Raw genomic sequence first — 19320 nt, 5'->3', positions numbered from 1 at the left:
GTGCTCTGGTTGGCTCTCTTTTGCTGGTACCAAACATGAACACTTAATTTTTAGTTTCATTTATTTTTAATTTACAGAAGTGCTATTTGGCACTTTTTTCAAATAACTGATGTTACATTTTTATACTTTTGTGTTCTGTTTAGGTCCTTTCAAGCCTTTTAATTAAAAAGCAAGACTGAGGGGTTGGGGATTTAGCTTAGTGGTAGAGCGCTTGCCTAGCAAGCACAAGGTCCTGGGTTCGGTCCCCAGCTCCGGGGGAGCAAGACTGAGAGGCTGGAGCAATGGCTCAGTTAAGCGCACTGGCTGCTCTCACAGAGCAGGGTTTGGTTCCTAGCATCCATAGCTTACAACCATCTACAACTTCAATCCAGTGGATCTGAGCAGCCCTTCTTCCCGGCCTTCATGGGCACTAGGCATATGTATGGTATACACATGAGGATGCATATGCACGCACACACACACACACACACACACACACACACACACACACACACGCATGCACTCCCATACAGGCAAAGCTCATACATAGAAGGTAAAAGTAAGTAAATATTTTTAATGTGCAAACGAGGGTCAGTGAGATCGCTCAATAGGTAAAGGTGCCCGCTACCAAGCCTTCTGACCTGAGTTCAATTCTCAGGACCACACAGTTGGTCGAGGTAAAGAACCTACTCGCACTGGCAGAAGTCTCTGACTTCTACACATGCATTGTGGCAAAAACACCTACTCTTCCTGACACACAAAAAAAAGTTAATGTAAAACAAAAATTTAAAGCAAAGTTTTTTACTGCACATCTGATCATTCCAATACTACAGGTCTATGCAGATTTCACGGTCGATTGCCAGTTCCTGCTCATTTGTGGTCTTCATGTATGTCATCACCTAGGATAAATACGCTCTTCTGGGGCGGTGGGGGTGGGGGAGCCTCTGAGCTACTTTCTCACTGACTAAATACCTGAGGGGAGCGACTCAAGGAGAGAGAGGTTTATCTAGCTCACATTTCAGGAGCTACTGCCCACCTCGGCGGGGAAGGCGTGGCTATGGGACTAGCTCCTCCCCGTTCTCCAACAGTAGATGAGCAAGCAGAGAGAGGGGGCCACTGGCAGTCAGCATTTTGGGGGTTTGATTTGAGGGAAAAGGGGGGAAAAGAAGAAAAGAAAAAGGAAAAAGAAAGGAGAGACCAGTGTTTCCCTTTTCCTGCTTCCTGCTCTGTCCAGAAGTGGATGAACGGCTTCATGTTCCTGCCACTGAGCTATGAGCTGCTCCCAGCGTGCCTCTTCCCGACCTACCCCGCCACAGACTGCTCCCATGCCACAGACTGCCTCCACAGGATGAGCTCAAATAAACGTCTGTTCCCCTAGGTTGCTTCTTGTCAGGCGTGATCACGGTGCTGAGGAGGGCAGCGGGACCAAGTGGCTCCCAGGCCTGAGGGCTGGTTTGTGAGAAGAAGGTAGAAGGGTTTGGAGTGGCCAGCTAATGAAACCTCAGAGCACTGAGCATAAGGAACCATCTGGGAGGGTTCTGGTGAGCCGAGTGCTGACAGAGTTAAGGACAGCGAAGGCAAGGCCCATGAGGTTGCTGAGGACCCCACTGAGCCTTACGACTAGAGGCCATTCCTGTCAGATTCTGGCAATGAGTCTGGCTTCAATTTGTCCATTTCCTAGAATTTGAGTGAGGATGAATTAAATAAAATATTATAATAACTTTTCTGGTGGAGTTAATTACAAAATGTAACATCTAGGAAGTGGCTTGGCTATTTCTCACTGCTTGTAGTCACATTTACAGTGAGCAGAATATTCTGGAAGGATGAGGTGTGGGAAGGAAGAGTTTCTGAGCCAGTTTGAAGTTCAGATAAGGCAGCTGCAATTGTTAAAGAGATGCTGCCATTACAGAGAGACCTCTCGGGGTTAGGGATGTAACTCAATTGGCAGAACACCTGCCCAGCACACAAAAACCCCTAGATTCAATACCCAGCAACACATAAGCTAGGCATGGTGGTGCAGACCTGTAATCCCAACACTCGGAAGGTAGAGACAGGAGGATCATGGGTTGAAGTCTCAGTTCAATCTCTTATACTGGAATCAGAGGAAAAATACCTTAAGGTTTTTTTGTTTAAGGTACCCACCAAGGCTTCGGTTTGTGTAACTGTAAAGCATTTGAAAAAAGAGAAAGCCTGAAATGAGAGTTCACTGAGGAGTTCTCTGTTCAAAAGCAACCAAACCAAACTGCTTAGGGAAGGGTTTTCTCAGATTCAGCCACAAAGGCATACAGAGACAGCTACTGCAGCTGCAGTCCAAGAGGTGCCAGGCTACGTGCAGAACCTGACCACAGCATCCATGTGGTGCTGGCTGTGCAGGTATGTGAAATGCAAAAGACTATGAGGCATGGAGGCTACACCAAGTTTCCAGAGAAGGGAGCAACAGGAGATGCCAGGTAGTCAAGCTCAGAGGAGTGGAGCTCTGTGGGACCTCCTGTGGGCATTAGCTCCTGGGGTCCTGTTCCTCTGGCCCCCTCACTCGCTCCCACGGACTGCAGCCCAGCCACTAGCTGCTCCTGCAGTCTTTCTGCTTCCTGCCTCAGCAAAGCCTCATCTCTGCCTTACCACCCTTATGAAATTCCTGTCCGCAAGAACTTTGTCCTTCACACCTAGATCCTGAAACTTTGAAGATAAAAAAATATGGGTTCCTTCTCACCTCCATCTCTTATGGTTTGGTTCTCGCACAAACCTGAATTTGCTAGGTCTCGGTTTCCTTGTAAAAGAAGTGGACAACCTTGTGAGGATGATGTGGACAGGGCTGGATGTCCTTATACTTCTCACAAGAAGAAAGCCAGACGATGGACCAAGTGTGTCAAGATCATTCAACTTTTACTGTTCTTTTATATAAACAAACCAGCTTAATAGATCTGGCGAACCTTTATGAGACAAAGCACCGAACAAAAACTAGACGATGATTCCCAATGTAGCTCCTTGTCACTCTCCTTGGGTCAACGTGCTGCAACCTCACAGAAAAACTGTGTCAGAATTGCTACATAGTGACAGGTGCCTGCATCCCAACAGCTGTGCACGGCCTCTCTCTTGTCCTATTACTAGTTTCTTTCTTTTTCTCTTTGCTTTATTTTTTGGTTTTTGAAACAAGGTTTCTCTGTGTAACAGCCCTGGCTGTCCTGGAACTTTCTGTGTAGACCAGGTTGGCCTCAAACTCACAGAGATCCAGCTGCCTCTCAGGTGCTGGGCTTACAGGCATGCACCAACATGCCTGGCTAGTTATTGTTTTTCTAGGCAAGGTTTTACTATACAACCCTGGGTGGCCTAATACTCACAGACATCCTCCTGTCTCTGTCTCCTGAGTTTGGAGATCAAAAGCGTGTGCCACCAAGCCTGACAGGCTATGTACAATGAATAATGATTACTCTCGAACTCTACCCTGGACCTCCTCGGTGGGAGCCGCTGAAGGCCTGGAAATCAGCATTCAAAATCTTCAGGTAGACTCTCCTATCAGCACACAGATCCCTATTTGACAAGCACCATGAATCAGAGTGACTCAGACACAGAATTACCAAACACAGGATTTTTATCTTAGTCATACTGGAGATGGAAGCTGCTCTTAGGTGTTCTACCACGAGTTCACTACTTAAGCCTATGGTTAAAAAAAAAAATAAAAAAGCATAAAGAAAACAAAATTGCCTTGAAAACTCACGAGACTCACCATCAAACTGCACACTGTAGACAACTTCCCAAACCCGTCATTTCTATAAAACGGATCAATTCCCTGCTCAGAGTTTAAAAGAATGATTGTTACGCCCTCTGAATCTTAGCTGTTTCGTCTGAACGAGACTTAAGCACTTTAGCGATTAGCACAGGCAGCTCTTACCACAGGAAGCTGACTTTCTGTCCACCAGGGTCACTCGCCTGGCTTCAGTGCGAAGCTTCTCATCTGTGTTCTCCACCAGGTTGGCAAGGTCATCGATGATCTCTAGAATGAAGAGCAGAGAGGGTTGGTTAATTCTCCCCAGTTCCACCGCTGTGGTACTTCTGCCGCGCCAAGGCATGGACTCACGATTATGCTTTGAAAACTGAAATTCGGATTCAGAAAGGCAGAAACAAAAAAGAAAAAGAGGAAAAATGGCAATAAAAAGTAAACCCGCACGGCACGGACAAAGTGACTCATTGGGTAGAGGCACTTTCCGCACATGCCTGGCCACATAAGGGTGGAGGAGAGCAACACCACAGAGTTGTCCCCTGACCTCCACTTACCCCGTTATGTGTGCGTGCACACACATGCACTCATATACATTTTTAAAAATTAACAGAAAAGAGAAAAACTATTTGTCTGCTTTTAAACCTAGTTTAAAACAATCCAATTACAGGAAACAGAGACATCAACAATGGAGGAGCGGGGCACATGGCAAATTTCAGCTTAGGCAGGTAGAGAAAACTTCACGGGTGGCCTTAGCTACTTCTGAGCAAGCTGTCGGCAAGACTAGCTGAGCGGGTTCAACATCCCAGGAAAAACTGAGGCAACCGATCACTCAACAGAGATTTCTCTGAGGGAATAATGCTTTATTCATTGGAGCCTTGTAGCCAGCGGCTGGTGTATGGTAGGGCTGTGGCCCACAGAGAAGAGAAACAAGGAGGGAAGTGCCACACACATGATCAGGTGTGGGGAGGACAAGATAGAGGCCAGGACGGTGGATGAATATCTGCAGTTGGTGGAAGCCATTGTGAGGTATTCTTGAGGGAGGATCCCAGGAGTGGCCTTAGCTGAGACTCATAGTGATGGGGATGTGGAACCCAAAGAGGCAACTTCCTGTGGCCAGGCGGTGACCCCAATGAAGATACAGAGCCATCAACCTGTTCAGAAAACTTTCGGCTAAAAAATTTATCCTGCCTTCAAGAAATGCAGGGATAGGTTGGAGCAGAGACAGAGGGAATAGCCAAATAGCCAACCAACAACTGGGGCAACTTGAGTCCCATCCAATGGGCAAGCACTAATTCTTTTTTAAAGATTATTTATTATATATAAGTACACTGTAGCTGTCTTCAGACACATCAGAAGAGGACATCAGATCTCATTACAGATGGTTGTGAGCCACCATGTGGTTGCTGGGATTTGAACTCAGGACTTCTGGAAGAGCAGTCAGTACTGTAGTAGTCAGTGCTCTTAACCACTGAGCCATCTCTCCAGCCTACCGATTCTTGACATTATTGATATTACTCTTTTATGGTTGCAGACGACAGCCTAGCATCACTCCCAACTGAGGTGCTTCACCAAGCTGCTTAGTGAAAAAGATGCAGAGTCCCACAGATAAACATTGGCAGGGCTTGGAGTCTCCTCCAAAAGTATTGGGGGAAGGACGGCCAGTACAGTCAATTAACCTGAACCCTGGGGGGCTCCCAGAGACAACCACCAACCAAGGGCATACATGTGCTGGATCTAATGCCCCCACTTACGCTGCAGATGTGCACCTCAGTCTCCAGGTGGGTCCCCCAAAAACTGGAGCAGGTGCTGTCCCTAAAGCTGGTCCAAGTCTGTAGAATCCATTGCCCTAAGTGCACTGCCTCATTTGGCCTCAGTAGATGGGCCCTGCAGAGGCTGATGTGCCAGGGCGAGGGGAAACACAGGGGAACCTGCAGCCTCTCAGAGGAGAAGGCAAGGGAGATGGGGGAGGGAATTTGTGAAGGGGCCCAGGAGGAGGGGGCACATTGATCAGGACATAAACTTAATGAATAAATTAATTAATGAAAAGCACCAAAAACAAAACAGAAATGATGATATTGGGAGAAATATTCTTTGCAGGTGAAGAGAACAGTTCTTTATATAATACCATTTTTTTGGATGTGATATAATAATTACCATAAACCCATCTCTTTTGTAATAACAAAACCTTGTATAATCCTTTCCTTGAACACTCATGGACGGTTAAATATTGTTATAGCATAACACTTATATGTATAATAGTAATATATATAATAATATAATCTATAATATGCATCTCTACCTAAAGAAAAACAACCATACGATTATTCATCCCTTTCTCTCTACCTCTGTCTCTCTCTCCTCCTTTCTTCTCTCTGTCAGACCATCTTTCTTCAGGAGAAGCACACCCACACTATTGATGCAAGGTGTGTGAGCACTATACTGACTGTCGTGGATGCTAGACTGACTAACCATTACATATGGATGTAAAGCATCCTTTAGCAAAAGTCTGTTTCTTCAGGGAAAATGGCCATAATCTGAGACCTCCATGAAGAGATAGAATGTTGCTCCAAAGTCAGCAAATAATAAAAGTTTTAGTTGTTCAAAAAGAAGAAGAAGGAAGAAGAGGAGGAGGAGGAGGAGGAGGAGGAGGGGGAGGGGGAGGGGGGGGGGGGGGAGGAGGAGGAGGAGGGGGAGGAGGGGGGAGGGGGGGGGGGAGGGGGGGGGGAGGAGGAGGAGGAGGAGGAGGAGGAGGAGGAGGAGGAGAAGAAGAAGAAGAAGAAGAAGAAGAAGAAGAAGAAGAAGAAGAAGAAGAAGAAGAAGAAGAAGAAGAAGAATGAGGAGGAGGAGGGGGGGAAGGGGAGGAGGAAGAGGAAGAGGAGGAGGAAGACGACGACGACGACGACGACGACGACGACGACGACGACTATCTGAGCAAAAGACAAATCCAGGCCTCAAAGCCCAAGATTCTAATGTAAGAGACATTGACTAGAATTGAATCCATTTAAATAGTAAACTAAAAGTAAGTAAATATCTGGATTAGATACCACAATACCACGAAGGTATCTGCATGTGACAATACAACCTCAACTAAAGAGCAGTGTGAGAGGGGAAGACAGGAAGAGAAGGACTTAACCCTCTCATCCTTTATGGCAAGTGTTAATCCCACACATGAGGGAGAAGGGCCATCAACCAAAATCATGACCGAATTAATTAAAGCAAGCTTTTTAACTCTTGTACATTGGTTGTCTCTACCTAAGCTGGGGTTCAAGAGATCAGTCTTTGACATGGGGAAGATAAAGGTTTTTATAGCCCAGGAGTAGAGTTTCCAAATGGGGGGATTTGGCAGACAAAAGTTACAGAAGCAGAACATAAGCAGAACAAGTTGGGTCACAAAAACTCCTGAAACAATACAATGTGGTCACAAGGTGGGCATAGCAAGGTGGCCATAGATAGCAAGGTAGCCATAAGAAGATGGGTGTAGCAAGGTGGGCATAGCAAGGTGGACATAACAAGGTGATCATAACAAGGTGGGCATAGCAAGGTAGTTGTAAGAAAGTGGTCATAACATCATAGTCATAAGAAGGTAGGCATAGCAAGGTGGTCATAACAATTTTTTGAAACAATGGCATGGTTGTTGATTACTGGAACAGACAGTACAGAACAATTTGTAGTTAAGGCACAGCCTAATCCTTAAGAACTAGATCTAATCACAAACAGGAATGAATCTAGCTTGTTTTTATTATAAGATGGCTTTCAGGCCTAAGACAGAGGCAGACTGATTTATTACAAGTCACAGTAAGCTGTAAAGTTAAATATATAGAAACTTGTAACTTTTAAAAATCATTAAGACCTCAATGTTTTATGTCATTTTGGTGAGCATTTAGTAATTCTTACCACTTAGTAATTACTGCCTCTTTAAAGATCCTTTCTATAAAGTTCTTTTTTTATGCTAATCTTTAAAAGGTGAAATTAAAGCACATTTAAATGTATTTTAAATGACATTTAAAATAGCATATATATTAGAATCTTAATTACATGAAATTATTTCCATCTATCCTTTGGTATTTGCATGCCTATAGGGATGCATGCAGCTGTGGAAATGAGCTCATGACAATTGCTCTTAGGTGGTAGGATCTTTTGTGACTGTTCTTCCTCGTGCTTTCCTGTATTCCTCGCACTAACGTTGAACATATATTACTTTCTGCAACCGAGACTTTTCTCCTGCCTCCCTATTTTAAAGGCTAATTTGGAAATGAATTGTTCAACATGAGTCACCATTTTTCTTATAGCATGAATATAAATAAGGATAAAGTCTCTAAAAATGCCAAGCAGTGCAGGTAACCAAGGAAGGCAGAAAAAGGTGGGCAACTGCAAGAGAGAGGCGCAGAGAGTGGTGCCTTCCTCCTCCAGCCTCCTGCAAGTCACAGGGCCCTCCCCATACCCACAGAGCCTACGCAAGGTATTCTGATTGTTTGTGGGTCTCTCGTTTCCGGAATGAACATGACATAACCTTCTATTTCCCCCTTTATTTCCCATCCCTAGCAGAGTGCAGCACACAATGGGATAAAGAACACGGAAGTCATAAAGGCAGTGGATGAACAGAGCCTGCGATAAAAGCACTGAATAATCTTGTCATGGGCTGTTTCTTTAAAATGTAAATGGATAGAAGCCAAGTTTGCCAATTATCTATATGTAACACCTGCCTAAGAAAATCACCCAGTATCATTTAACAGTTCATTCATAATGCTTGCCTGTGTTCAGTGACAACTCTCTCTGGGGTTTCTTTCCATCATCCCTGAACTTAGCCTAGAGCAGTGGTTCTCTAGCCAAACGACCTGACCCTTTCACAGGGCTCACATATAATATATGCTGCATATCAGTTATTTACATTATGATTCGTAAGAGTAGCAAAATTATAGTTATGCAGTAGCAACAAAAATAATTTTATCATTGGAGGTCACCACAAGATGAGGAACCGTATTAAAAGGCCGCAGCACTTGGGAGGTTAAGAACCACTGAGCTAGAGTGAGCTCTTCTCTCTGGTCATCCCAGAGTTTTGTACTCTTACTCTGTAATACCGCATTGGTGGTTTTATATACCCTTAACTGTGCTAACATTTAAACTAAAAGTCTGGAATGTGCTGGGCACGGGACTCTACTACACTTGTAGCCCTAACACTTGAGAGGCAAGAGAAGTGCTATAAATTTCAAGCTAGCCTGGGCTACAGAGCAAGCTCCTATCTCAAAAACAAAGAATCCTGACCTACTTACATTATTTTCTCAGTTTCTAGAAGTGAACTCTTCATCCTAACCTCAACTTGCCTTCCTCCCAGAAGTCTGTCTCCGTGTCCTGGTTTGCTTTCTGTTGCTGGGATAAACACCAGGACAAATTCGACTTGGGGGAGGAGAGGGTTTATTTTGTCTTCTATTTCATGGTCCATCATCTGAGGACACCAAGGCAGGAGCTTGCAGCGGACACATGGGGGAATGGTGTTCACTGCCTTGCATGGCTGCCTAACTTTCTGATACCGCCCCAATCCACCTGCCTGTGGATGGCACTGCCCACAGCAGGTGCCTCCTACATCAAATAGCAAGCAAGGAAATGCCCCCTCGGACATGCTCACAAGGCAACCTCATAGAGAGAACTCCTCAATTGATGTCCCTGCTTTCTAAGAGCACCATCATTTGCCCAAGCCGGAACTCCCAATCTCTTGGTCTTCTCCCTTCCCTTCCATGGCTTCTCATTGTTAGCTGCCCCTGTTGATTTTACCTCTGGAGAATGTCTCAGTACTGTTACTTATTTTGTTACCAATATCTTACTAAATTACTAAAACTTTGTCAGTGTTTCTAACACAATGTCCTAATTTATCTACCCGTTCCTAGATTTAAATGTACATAATATACATCGCAGCTGGAAAATATGCTTATTACCTCATCTTTTAATTAATTTTAAATAGCTATATATAACTAATGACTACTAAACAGAGCTCTATAGGGTAATATGAAAGAAAGGAAGGAAAGAAGGGAGGGAGAAAGGGACGAAACAAAAACACACATGCTCACTCTACCAAGAGGTGTAGCTCAGGAAAATAAATCCATGAAAGAAACAAAATGAAATACTAAATATTTGTGGTTCCTCTAAAGGACAGAGAGGAAGTGCAAAAGAGCAAAGGGCAGACTGGAGAAAGAGCCTATCTAGATGGGATATGTAAACCTAATTACAGCAACAGCCAAACAGGATGCAAATGCAGGGAGGCAGAGGCAGGCAGATCTCTATGAGCTCAAGGCCAGCCTGGTTTATATAGCAAGTTCTATGACAGTTAGGTCAAAAGAGACAGTGTCTCAATCAGTAAAAAAGGAAGACGAAAACATCTCATTGTTTGAGAATCAAGGAAGAATTAAGCTATAAGAGAAAAAAGATAAAGTGAACTGAGGAAGACCGTTGGTGGAGATTGGGTGTGTGGGGGGCGGGTTGAAACAGGGTCTCACTATGTAAGCTGTCTCACTATGGCTGTCCTGGAACTCCCTATTTAGGCTGAACACAGGCCCTCAAGCTTGGCAGCATGTGCTCTTACCTGCTGAGCCATCCCGCTGGCTCTAATACTCAGGTATGTTACTACAAGCCCCATACTGTGTAATAAGGAGAGAAAATGGAAAGGAAAGGATCTGAAAGGCACATATAAAGCTATACATTTGCAAATAACATGGTTTTGTACCCAGAATCTATTTAGTACCTGTGAGAATTAGTAAGTAAATGGAAACAAATTTTTAAATTACACTCATTCATTTGTATGTGTGTTTTTGTGTGTGTGCACATATGCACACATGCAGATACAGTTAGTCAATTCTAAATACGGACACTGACAACAAAGCCAATCAAAATGGAAAAGTAGTCTTTTCAACAAGTCACACTGGAACATCTGGATATGTGTATGTATAAATAGAAAAGACTCTCCTCCCCCATACACACAAAAATATTTGGGATGGTTCATAGACCTAACTGTAAACCCTGGAATAGAAAAGCTTCTAGAAGAAAATGTTACTAGTTAACCATATCATCAAATTAACCACATATCTGCTCTCTTAAGCATGAACAATTTGAATGACACAGGCAGGCACAAGTTTCTTGGACAAGAATTTAAAAATAATATACTAAAAAACCGGTGAGATGTCATCATAATTAAAATTGCTTTTTATCCAAAGATACTATTTCAAACGTGGAAAAGCAAGCCACAGGCTGGAAAGAGTGATGTTTGCAGAGCATGCGACTGACAAAGTATTTGTATCTAGAATAAAGACCGACTGCGCTACCCAGAGCAACAAAGGGAGATGATTCTAATATGATCTTACAATAGTCTAAATTCCAGAACAGATGTTTTGCAAAAGAAAATTCACAAAAAGCCAATATGCACTTAAGAAGGAGCCCGAAACATTAGTCATTAGAGAAATGCAGATTCAAACCACCGTAAGAGATCCCTGCACCCTCCCATCAGAGTGCTAAAATTAAAGGCTGACAATGCTAATTGCTGGGGAGACAGGGCACAAAAGGCCCTGCGGAAGAGTTTATCTACTCCAATCCAGTTGTGCATCTATGTTCCTACTCCGTCCTCATTCCTAGGTTTCTTATCAAGCCTGATTCCCACCTCCAACAAAAAGACCTGCACAAAAATATACACAGCAGCTTTATTCATTAGAACCACAAACTAAAAATGACTAAAGCACCCATCAAACTGAAGTGCCTCTTTAAAACAAAACTACACAGCAAGAGAAGGGATTATCTGATAGGCTGAGGATGTGGCTCAGGGGCGAACCCTGTGCCTAACATTCACATGCACCAGGCCCTGATCTGCTCTTGACACCACACAGAAAGATACTATTATTATTAATCAATGTAACAGCCATATACGTCTCAGGAGTTTTGTCATCTAAACTAAAAATCAGTATGCTTTATGATCCCATTGATATAAACAGTACACGTAGCCCCTGGGTGTGGTACTGTAAACCTTTATTTTCAGTACGGACAGAAGGATCAGGGCTACAAGCTTGTTCTCAGTTACAAAGCTTGAAATCCTTCCGAAATAAAATAAGAAAGGGGAGCAGGTAAAGAATAAACCTAACTGACAGTACAAAAATCAGATAGTAGTCACAAGTGAGCTGCTGGGGAGTTACTAAAAAGACAGGAGGGAACTTACCAGAACAGGTTTTATGTGGCGCATACCATTCTAAAAAATTCACACACCTGAACACTAAGGACTTATGTATCTACTGTGCGAGTTACAGCCAAGCTGAAAGCATGAATCAGAACAAAATTTAAAGTTTACAATGAATGATACCAGACAAGAGAGATGGCTCAGTAATCTAGAGCACTGGCTGCTCTTCCAGAGGACCTAAGTTGATTCTCAGTACCCACACGGTGACTTGAACTCATCTGTGACTCCAGTTCCAGGATTTCTGATGCTCCGTTCTGGCCACCATGGGCACAGGCACATAAGTAATGCATGGGTATTCAAGTAAGCAAAAATCCGTACACATAAAATAAAAAAACATTAAAAACAAAAGAAATAATATATGATGTTCCTAGAATTTTCTAATGAACAAGAAAGGAGGGAGGGAGCAAAGAGAGGAAAATGCAGAAGGAAGGAGGAATGAGGGCTTTATACTGATTAAATTATAGAACTGTAAGAAGTCAAATAGTGGCCCTGCAGCCCGTCCCTTTTTTAATCAAGCCTCTGGAAGGAGGTTGGTCAATCTTCCGATGACCTTTTCATTGGTGGGTAACGTGAAAACATGGAAGAGAATCAGTTTACATATAGCAGTATTTAAAAGTGAGTTTAAGGTCCAGCTTCACACTCTTGGGACATACCATTGCAGTAGTCCTGATTTGTTGGGATAATTGATACTTTGTTCTCATAGAGCTGATACAATCAGGATTTCATTATGTCTTACAGATATCACAGATTTGTAGTATAAAACTTGGGTTTAATATCCTGTAGGAAATCAAGGGAAGTGGCCTTGTCTGACAACAGCTGTTTATTAATCTGTGTTGTTATTATTCTATGTTAACATTTCCTATATTGATTCAATTTCTAGATAGATTTCATTTAAATTTGTGAATATTCATAAGTAGGACTTAAAGGTAAATCAGCAAATACATGGCAAGTCAGTGCAGCAAAAAGAGTGTAAATATAGAGTAAATATAGAGTTAGTCATATTTTAATGGGGAATAGGTACACTTATCATTTTAGTTGGTAAACCTCTGGCTAGTTTCTTTTGTGTATGTGTGGTATATATCATGCTCAAGTAGGTGTGTGGATATTTTTATGTGGGCATGAGCTTGGGGAAGTCAAAGGTTGATACTATTAACTTCCTCAATCATTCTCTACTTGGTTTTTGTTTTGTTTTGGTTTTTTGTCAGTGTGCAGTGTGTGTGTGTGTGTGTGTGTGTGTGTGTGTGTGTGTGTAATGAAAGAGGGCATACCCATGTTCACAGTGTGCGTACAGAGATCAGAGAGCAAATTTATCTTTTTAATTTTTTAGATTTATTTTCTGTGTGCAACTACTTAACCTGTATGTACGTTTATGTAAGATATGCGTGCCTCTGTCGCTGAAGACATTTGGTAAGAGGACAATCTCTGAGAGTCAGCTCTCTCCTTCCACCATGTGGAACCCAAGAATCAAGCTCAGGTTGTCAGGGTTGGTGTCAAGTGCCCCGACTAATTTACCAATTCTATCTTTAATGCCTATAAGTAATTTAATCGTGATTTATGAATACTTGATCAAGTTGAAACAGCCGTGAAACTGGACAGTGAGTAGAGACTAGGAGCAGCCCAAGTTGCTGTAAATTGAATACTTTGAGCAATCCTGGAGAAGGTTTCAGAGAGGAAACTAGAAAATTCCCCATCTCCTTCGAGACTGTGTGTATAATCATGACCACACTGCTGGTAGAAATACATTCAAGGACATTTGGAGCTCTCCAATGAAAACAGGGAATGAGCACTAGCACTGGGCAAGCGAAAATCATGGTGACGTTGCATTTGTGTTCCAGCCACCATAGAGTTGGGGACGTGGGGGTGCTGGCAGAAGAAATGCCTGAGCATAAAGCATTTGGGCTGCAGTGTAGCTACTTCCAACCATGTGAGATGGGACAGCAAAGGGAGGACTTAACGAATTTATAATGAAAAGCAGAGCAGGGAGGAGAGAATACCAACAGTCCTTTGTTAAAGAGATCACGGGGCTAGAAGGAACCCCAGAGCTAATCATCAACACAATGGAACACCACTCAGAGATCTTTGAGCCCAGGGCACTAAAACAGCAAAAATGTATCAGAGGTCGGGCCCAGAGCTCTCCATGTGGGCTCACTGTCCAGGTCCCCTTGCATTTTGACACTGTGCCCTGTTGCCGTGGAAGGAATAAGCAACATCTCCACAGTGTTAGACTGCAAGCTTGCATGGTGAGAGCTGGGGGTATGTTGCTACCTCTCCCTAGACTCCAAAAGACATCACAGACTATCAGAGGGCCAAGTAGAGACTCGGCCCAGGGGCAGAGTTAGTGTAGAAAGCATTCTGCTAGGGAAATGCTTAGTGGAGGTATGGGAACTGACCCAGCCTTGAGACCCAAGAACCATAGCTCCACCAGAGAATGGCCCCTGCCTGGGAGAACTGATAATATGAGAATCCAAACTGTGCTTCTGTCTGGACTGAGCCCAACACAATGGGGATGGAAGCCTCCCTAGAGTCAGGGAGACTCAAGCTCTACCAGTGTGCCCAATATGAGAGACAAGGACTCGACAAAGACTAGACTCCAAATGACACGGCAGACTACCTGAGGGCCAAGTAGAGATCTGGCACAGGGGCAGAGTTAGTGGCAAAAAGGCATCCCAAAAGTTCAAGCATTGGGAACTTAATCCTCAAATTCATAAATTGATATTTGGAGGTGGGGCCCTGAGAGGTAACTGGGGTTAGATGAGACCATCAGAATGGGGTTTCTATGGTGAAGATTCATGGCTTAGTAAGGAAAAGGAGAGAAAAGCCTAGGGTATGGTGCCATGTACTTGTCGTCCCAACCAACTAGACAGAAACAGAGTTAGGAGGATCAGGAGGAGTTTAAGGCCATCCTTGGCTACATAGTGAGTGTGAGACAAGCCTGAGGTTCATGACGCCTTGCCTCCAAAACAAAGAGAAAAGAAGGATACAAATTCTCACTCTTCTGTCTTGCTATATAATGCTCTCTACTGTGTATGACACAAGAAGAAGGCTTGGCCAGGTGTGGTTTTTTAATCATGGACATCTGTCTCTAAAACTGTAAGTTTACTTCCTTCATATATTATCCAGAATCTTGCATTATGTTATAGTAGTATCAAATGGACTAAGAGACTTCCTTCCTCAGAATTAATATAAATACATATATCTTTAATAGAAACACAACACACAGGTGTCTGGCAACATATCATTTGTAGTCTCTCATGTAGCTGCACAGCCTCCACAAACACTTCTTTCCCTTCTTTCTTTTGTAAACTGAAGAAAAGCTACATCCATGTACAAGGCTTCAAAGCTAATTGACTGACTAGAACTTCACCGTTCTGGAGAAAGGGAATATGGCAAACCCAGAGACAAAATATCTTGGGTTCTCTTTAGCACCCTTGATGGCCATTCATTGCCCCCCTCTGTTTCTGACCTAACATGCTTGTGACAATCAAGTTAAACCTTTTGGAATGTATTAAAAAATACTACCTTAAAAATGAATAAACAGACAAAAAAAAAAAAAAAAAAAAAAAAAAAAAAAAAACTAAGCCAAGAATGTCATCAGAACAGGAAACCCCCAGCAGCGATTTCTGAACTTTGCTATAACTGATGACCTAATATGACCAACTGTGCCTTGAATTATGATTTTCTTTTACTCTGTTACTATAAAAACTTCACAAACTATTTCCACAACGGAACAGGGTTATTTACACTGAATCTGTGTTCACAGGCCATGGGCATTCATATGTGGCTCAAAAATAAACCCTTACTGTCTGTGAGGTGAGAACTGCTTTGTATGGACAGTTTTGGTGCTCAATGTGGGCCTCGAAGATGAAGGACTCACCTGGCTCAGCACCAGCAACAACTGCCCATGATGCCTACTCCAGTAGATGTGAGATTTTTGGGGAGCACAGACCTCCCTTGGGTTTGGTCAATGGCTCTCTAGTTTATTCTTAGTCCACCACATTTGCATATTTTATTATTTTTACCTTTACAGTATTTATATCTTTGCATATCCTCTTGGATCGTTTTCAGAATATTCATTTGTTAGCATTTGTCTCTTTTTTTTTCCTGTCACTCCTCTAACATCTTTTCTCCAGCTTATTGCAATCTTGCCCCTGTAGTTTAGAAATTCTGTGAGTCTGTTCATAAAGATGTCACGCAAGCAGTTTCCCTGCCTCTAGCCCAAAAGGATCAGTGTTGGAAGAAACACCCAAGGACATATAAAGTTCTGCTAAGGACGACCCCAAACATTTCTGGATTGGCAGTAGCTTCACTGGCTCAGGCAGGAAGACACTTGGGAGCTGATTATCTAGTGTCCTTGGATCATCCACCTGTCTCTGTAAACAGGAAGTACAAACCCAAGACTCCATCCCAGCCTGCAGAGGCAGACCATTGGTTAGAGTACCAGCTGCTCTTCTATAAGACCTGGATTTAATTCCTAGCACCCACACAGCAGCTCACAACTGGCTATAAGTCTAGCTGAGGGGGATCTGACATCCTCTTTCGGCTATGCAGGCAAAACTCCCATACCCACAAAAAAATTTTTTTTCAAGCCAAAATGAAATGGGAGCAATCAAGCTGAGAGCGAGAGCCATGGAGAGCTACTCCCGTGAGCAGCAGAACTGATGCAGAATCAAATCCCCTGAGCTGACTAAGAAGCTCCTGATTCTTCAGAAGAAAATGGTAAATTAATTAAAGACTCAAGGAAGGAAGAAATGTTTGAAGAAAAAATTCCATTTTTACCTTCCAGCTGTTTTTATGACTGATAATTACGGTTAATTCAACTTGTTAGCATTTGATAAAGTGGGGAATGTCTGATACCCACTCCCTCCATGTTTTTCACAGTGAACCAGAACACATAGGAAATAGGATTAAAGATAATAACTGGTTAGTTTATATTAATTAGAATTTTTAAACATTTAAGAAATACTGAAGGGCTGGAGAGATGGCTCAGTAGTTAAGAGTACCAGCTGCTCTTGCAGAGGACCCCGGTTTGGTTCCCAGCCCAACATGGTAGCTCTCAACCATCTGTAAGTTCAGTTTCATGTGATCTGACGCCCTCTTCTGGCTTCCTTCAACACGAGACACACACATGGTGCACACACACATGCAGGCAAAGCACTCTTACACATTAAAAAAGAAATAATGGAAAAGGTACTTTACAAAAAAATTTAAAGTTTTAGAAACTATCAAAATTAAAAAGAAAAGTTAAAGGATAGAGAATTGATAAGAAAAATTTGGAGGTTGTGTTTAACTTTAACCTTTATAAATACAGGTTAAAGAAGAAAGCCTTTTGCTTTGGTTTAAGGAAGCCCCATCTAGGTAAAATGTCTATTCTCTTGTATTAAACATGTGTCACTTTAGGTCTAAGAATGAGGCAACATTCAGTTTTCCCCACAATTCCCCAAAACAACTGAGTAATGAACCTGTGGGCACTTCACTAAGATAGTTTTAAAAACATGCTGCATGCTGAAATTGCTGTTCTTGGTACATTTATATTTGCATAAGTACACAGAATAAACTTTAAACTTGTAATCTATGTCTTCACCTATTTATACTCTATTACCTCCATGCCACTGCCTCCCTTGTAAAACCAGGCTATTCTAGATCCTTACCCTGCTAAATTAAAGATATTTAAGAGCTAACCCAGGCAGTGAAATGACTCAGTGGGTAAGAGTTCTTGCAGTGTGAGCCTAACAAGCTGGGTTTCACCCCCAGATCCATTCTGAAGGAAAAACGGCTGCTTTCAAGCAGTCTTCTAGTCTCTGCCTGTACATCAAAAGCATGTGTGCATCTTTTACCACACACACACACACACACACACACACACACAAACCCATGAATACACCTTTTGACTTTGGGAGAAAAAGTTAACTCTAGACTTTGGGACTGAAACAAAATCAAATAAACTGGCCATTTGAAAACCAGCTATAGTCTACTTAAAGGTTTATAAAAGGCAACAGGTAGACAGCTGACCTGAATATGCCTCATTCTGTTATAATGTAACTAAGACTTGGCTTTTATTTTGAACAATAATTTAATTCTATGTCTTCTCTGAAGGGAAACAAAATAACTTAGATAGACACTCATTAAACTACTAACATGCTTACAACAGAGATGATGGCAGTCTCTACTTTGTACATTTTCCATTGGGTTAAAGCCTTCCCTAGCCAGACAGCCACTGCCTGGTCATTGGGAAAAGTTCTATGAAAGAAGAGACCCTATAGTAAAGGAGACACACACAGGATGGAGACAAATGCTAGATTTCCATCCTGCCTTTGTTATCCTGATGGCCTATTGAGGAGGCAATCTGATTAGCAAAGGATGACTTCTATCTGCTTATGTAATAGTTTAACAAATTGTTATGCTAAACCTGTTGGTAAAAAGACTCAGCAATGTCCCAAGCACTGTGAGCATGTTCTACATGTGTTTCAGATAGTCTTAGTTTTCATTAAAGTATAAAATTATTTTATTACATTAAAAATTATTTCTTAATTTTAAAATCTTGTAAAAAAAGACAAAAAAGAAGCAGCAAGTAGGCAAAAGAGATTTATGTTATAGATATAGGCTAAGGGTGTAGTTCTGGCATGCAGGGGCTGAGGCAGGGGGATGGTATGATTTTGATTTTCTGCTTGCAAGATTTTCTTAAAATAGTGACCTGTTGTTAATAATCCAGAATAGTACTGAACACCTGGCCTAGAGAACAAGGGTTTTGTGTCCTTTACTCTTGCTGAATGGGCTATTAAAAACATGATTATTACATTTTATCCAAATGCTAAGTGTGTATGTTTTGCCATTGAGTTAAGCCTACTTAACTGGACAGCTACTGTCTAAGCAGGAGAGTAACTTCTGTTAAGAAAATTATTCCTACTTGGGATATTCTTGCTAAATTATATCACGACCATTAAACTTTAGTTGACAAATAATTTGGCCTATTGTACCTACAATCTTTAGTCCCCTAGATCGGCAGTTACTAGAACAAATAACATCCCAAGACAGACAGACATGGTTAAATCAGACCGAAGCATCTGTGTCCCCTAGCTAAAGACACTCTCATCAGGTCTCAATCTGAGAGCTACTCTTTTTGGAAAACATCAATGATCTTTTTATAAAAAAAATAACTACTGGGCATTCTGTAAAAATGAACAAAGGGCTGTATGAGCCATTTCTGCTAACGGGAGACACTGCACTAGTGTAAGGGACACTTTTAAATGAAAAGTAGAGTCTGAGTTGGTGACAGTTTTTCCATAGGAAGCCTGCGAAGAGGAAGAACTAAATAAGGGAGAACAGTGAGGTGATGGACCAAGTGGAAAAGACACCACGTCAGACTCCCGCTAGGTGGGTTTTGATGCTGCAAAACTTCTCTTGCTTTCCAGCTTGA

The 19320-nt window shown here is 42.4% G+C and overlaps 1 protein-coding gene across 1 annotated transcript in view; it reads right to left on the bottom strand.

Annotated features, from left to right (window-relative positions):
- Window positions 1-19320, bottom strand: part of Stx8 (syntaxin 8) — a 233929-nt gene that overhangs the window by 88097 nt on the left and 126512 nt on the right. The window contains exon 7 of the mRNA XM_032911651.1: window positions 3869-3970. Within this exon, the coding sequence (XP_032767542.1) occupies window positions 3869-3970 (102 nt within the window). The remainder of the gene's footprint in view (window positions 1-3868; window positions 3971-19320) is intronic.

The sequence above is a fragment of the Rattus rattus genome, chromosome 9, assembly GCF_011064425.1.
Source record: "Rattus rattus isolate New Zealand chromosome 9, Rrattus_CSIRO_v1, whole genome shotgun sequence".
Lineage (NCBI taxonomy): Eukaryota > Metazoa > Chordata > Mammalia > Rodentia > Muridae > Rattus > Rattus rattus.
Note: the sequence above shows the minus strand (reverse complement) of the source record. Positions and strands in the feature narration are given on the sequence as shown.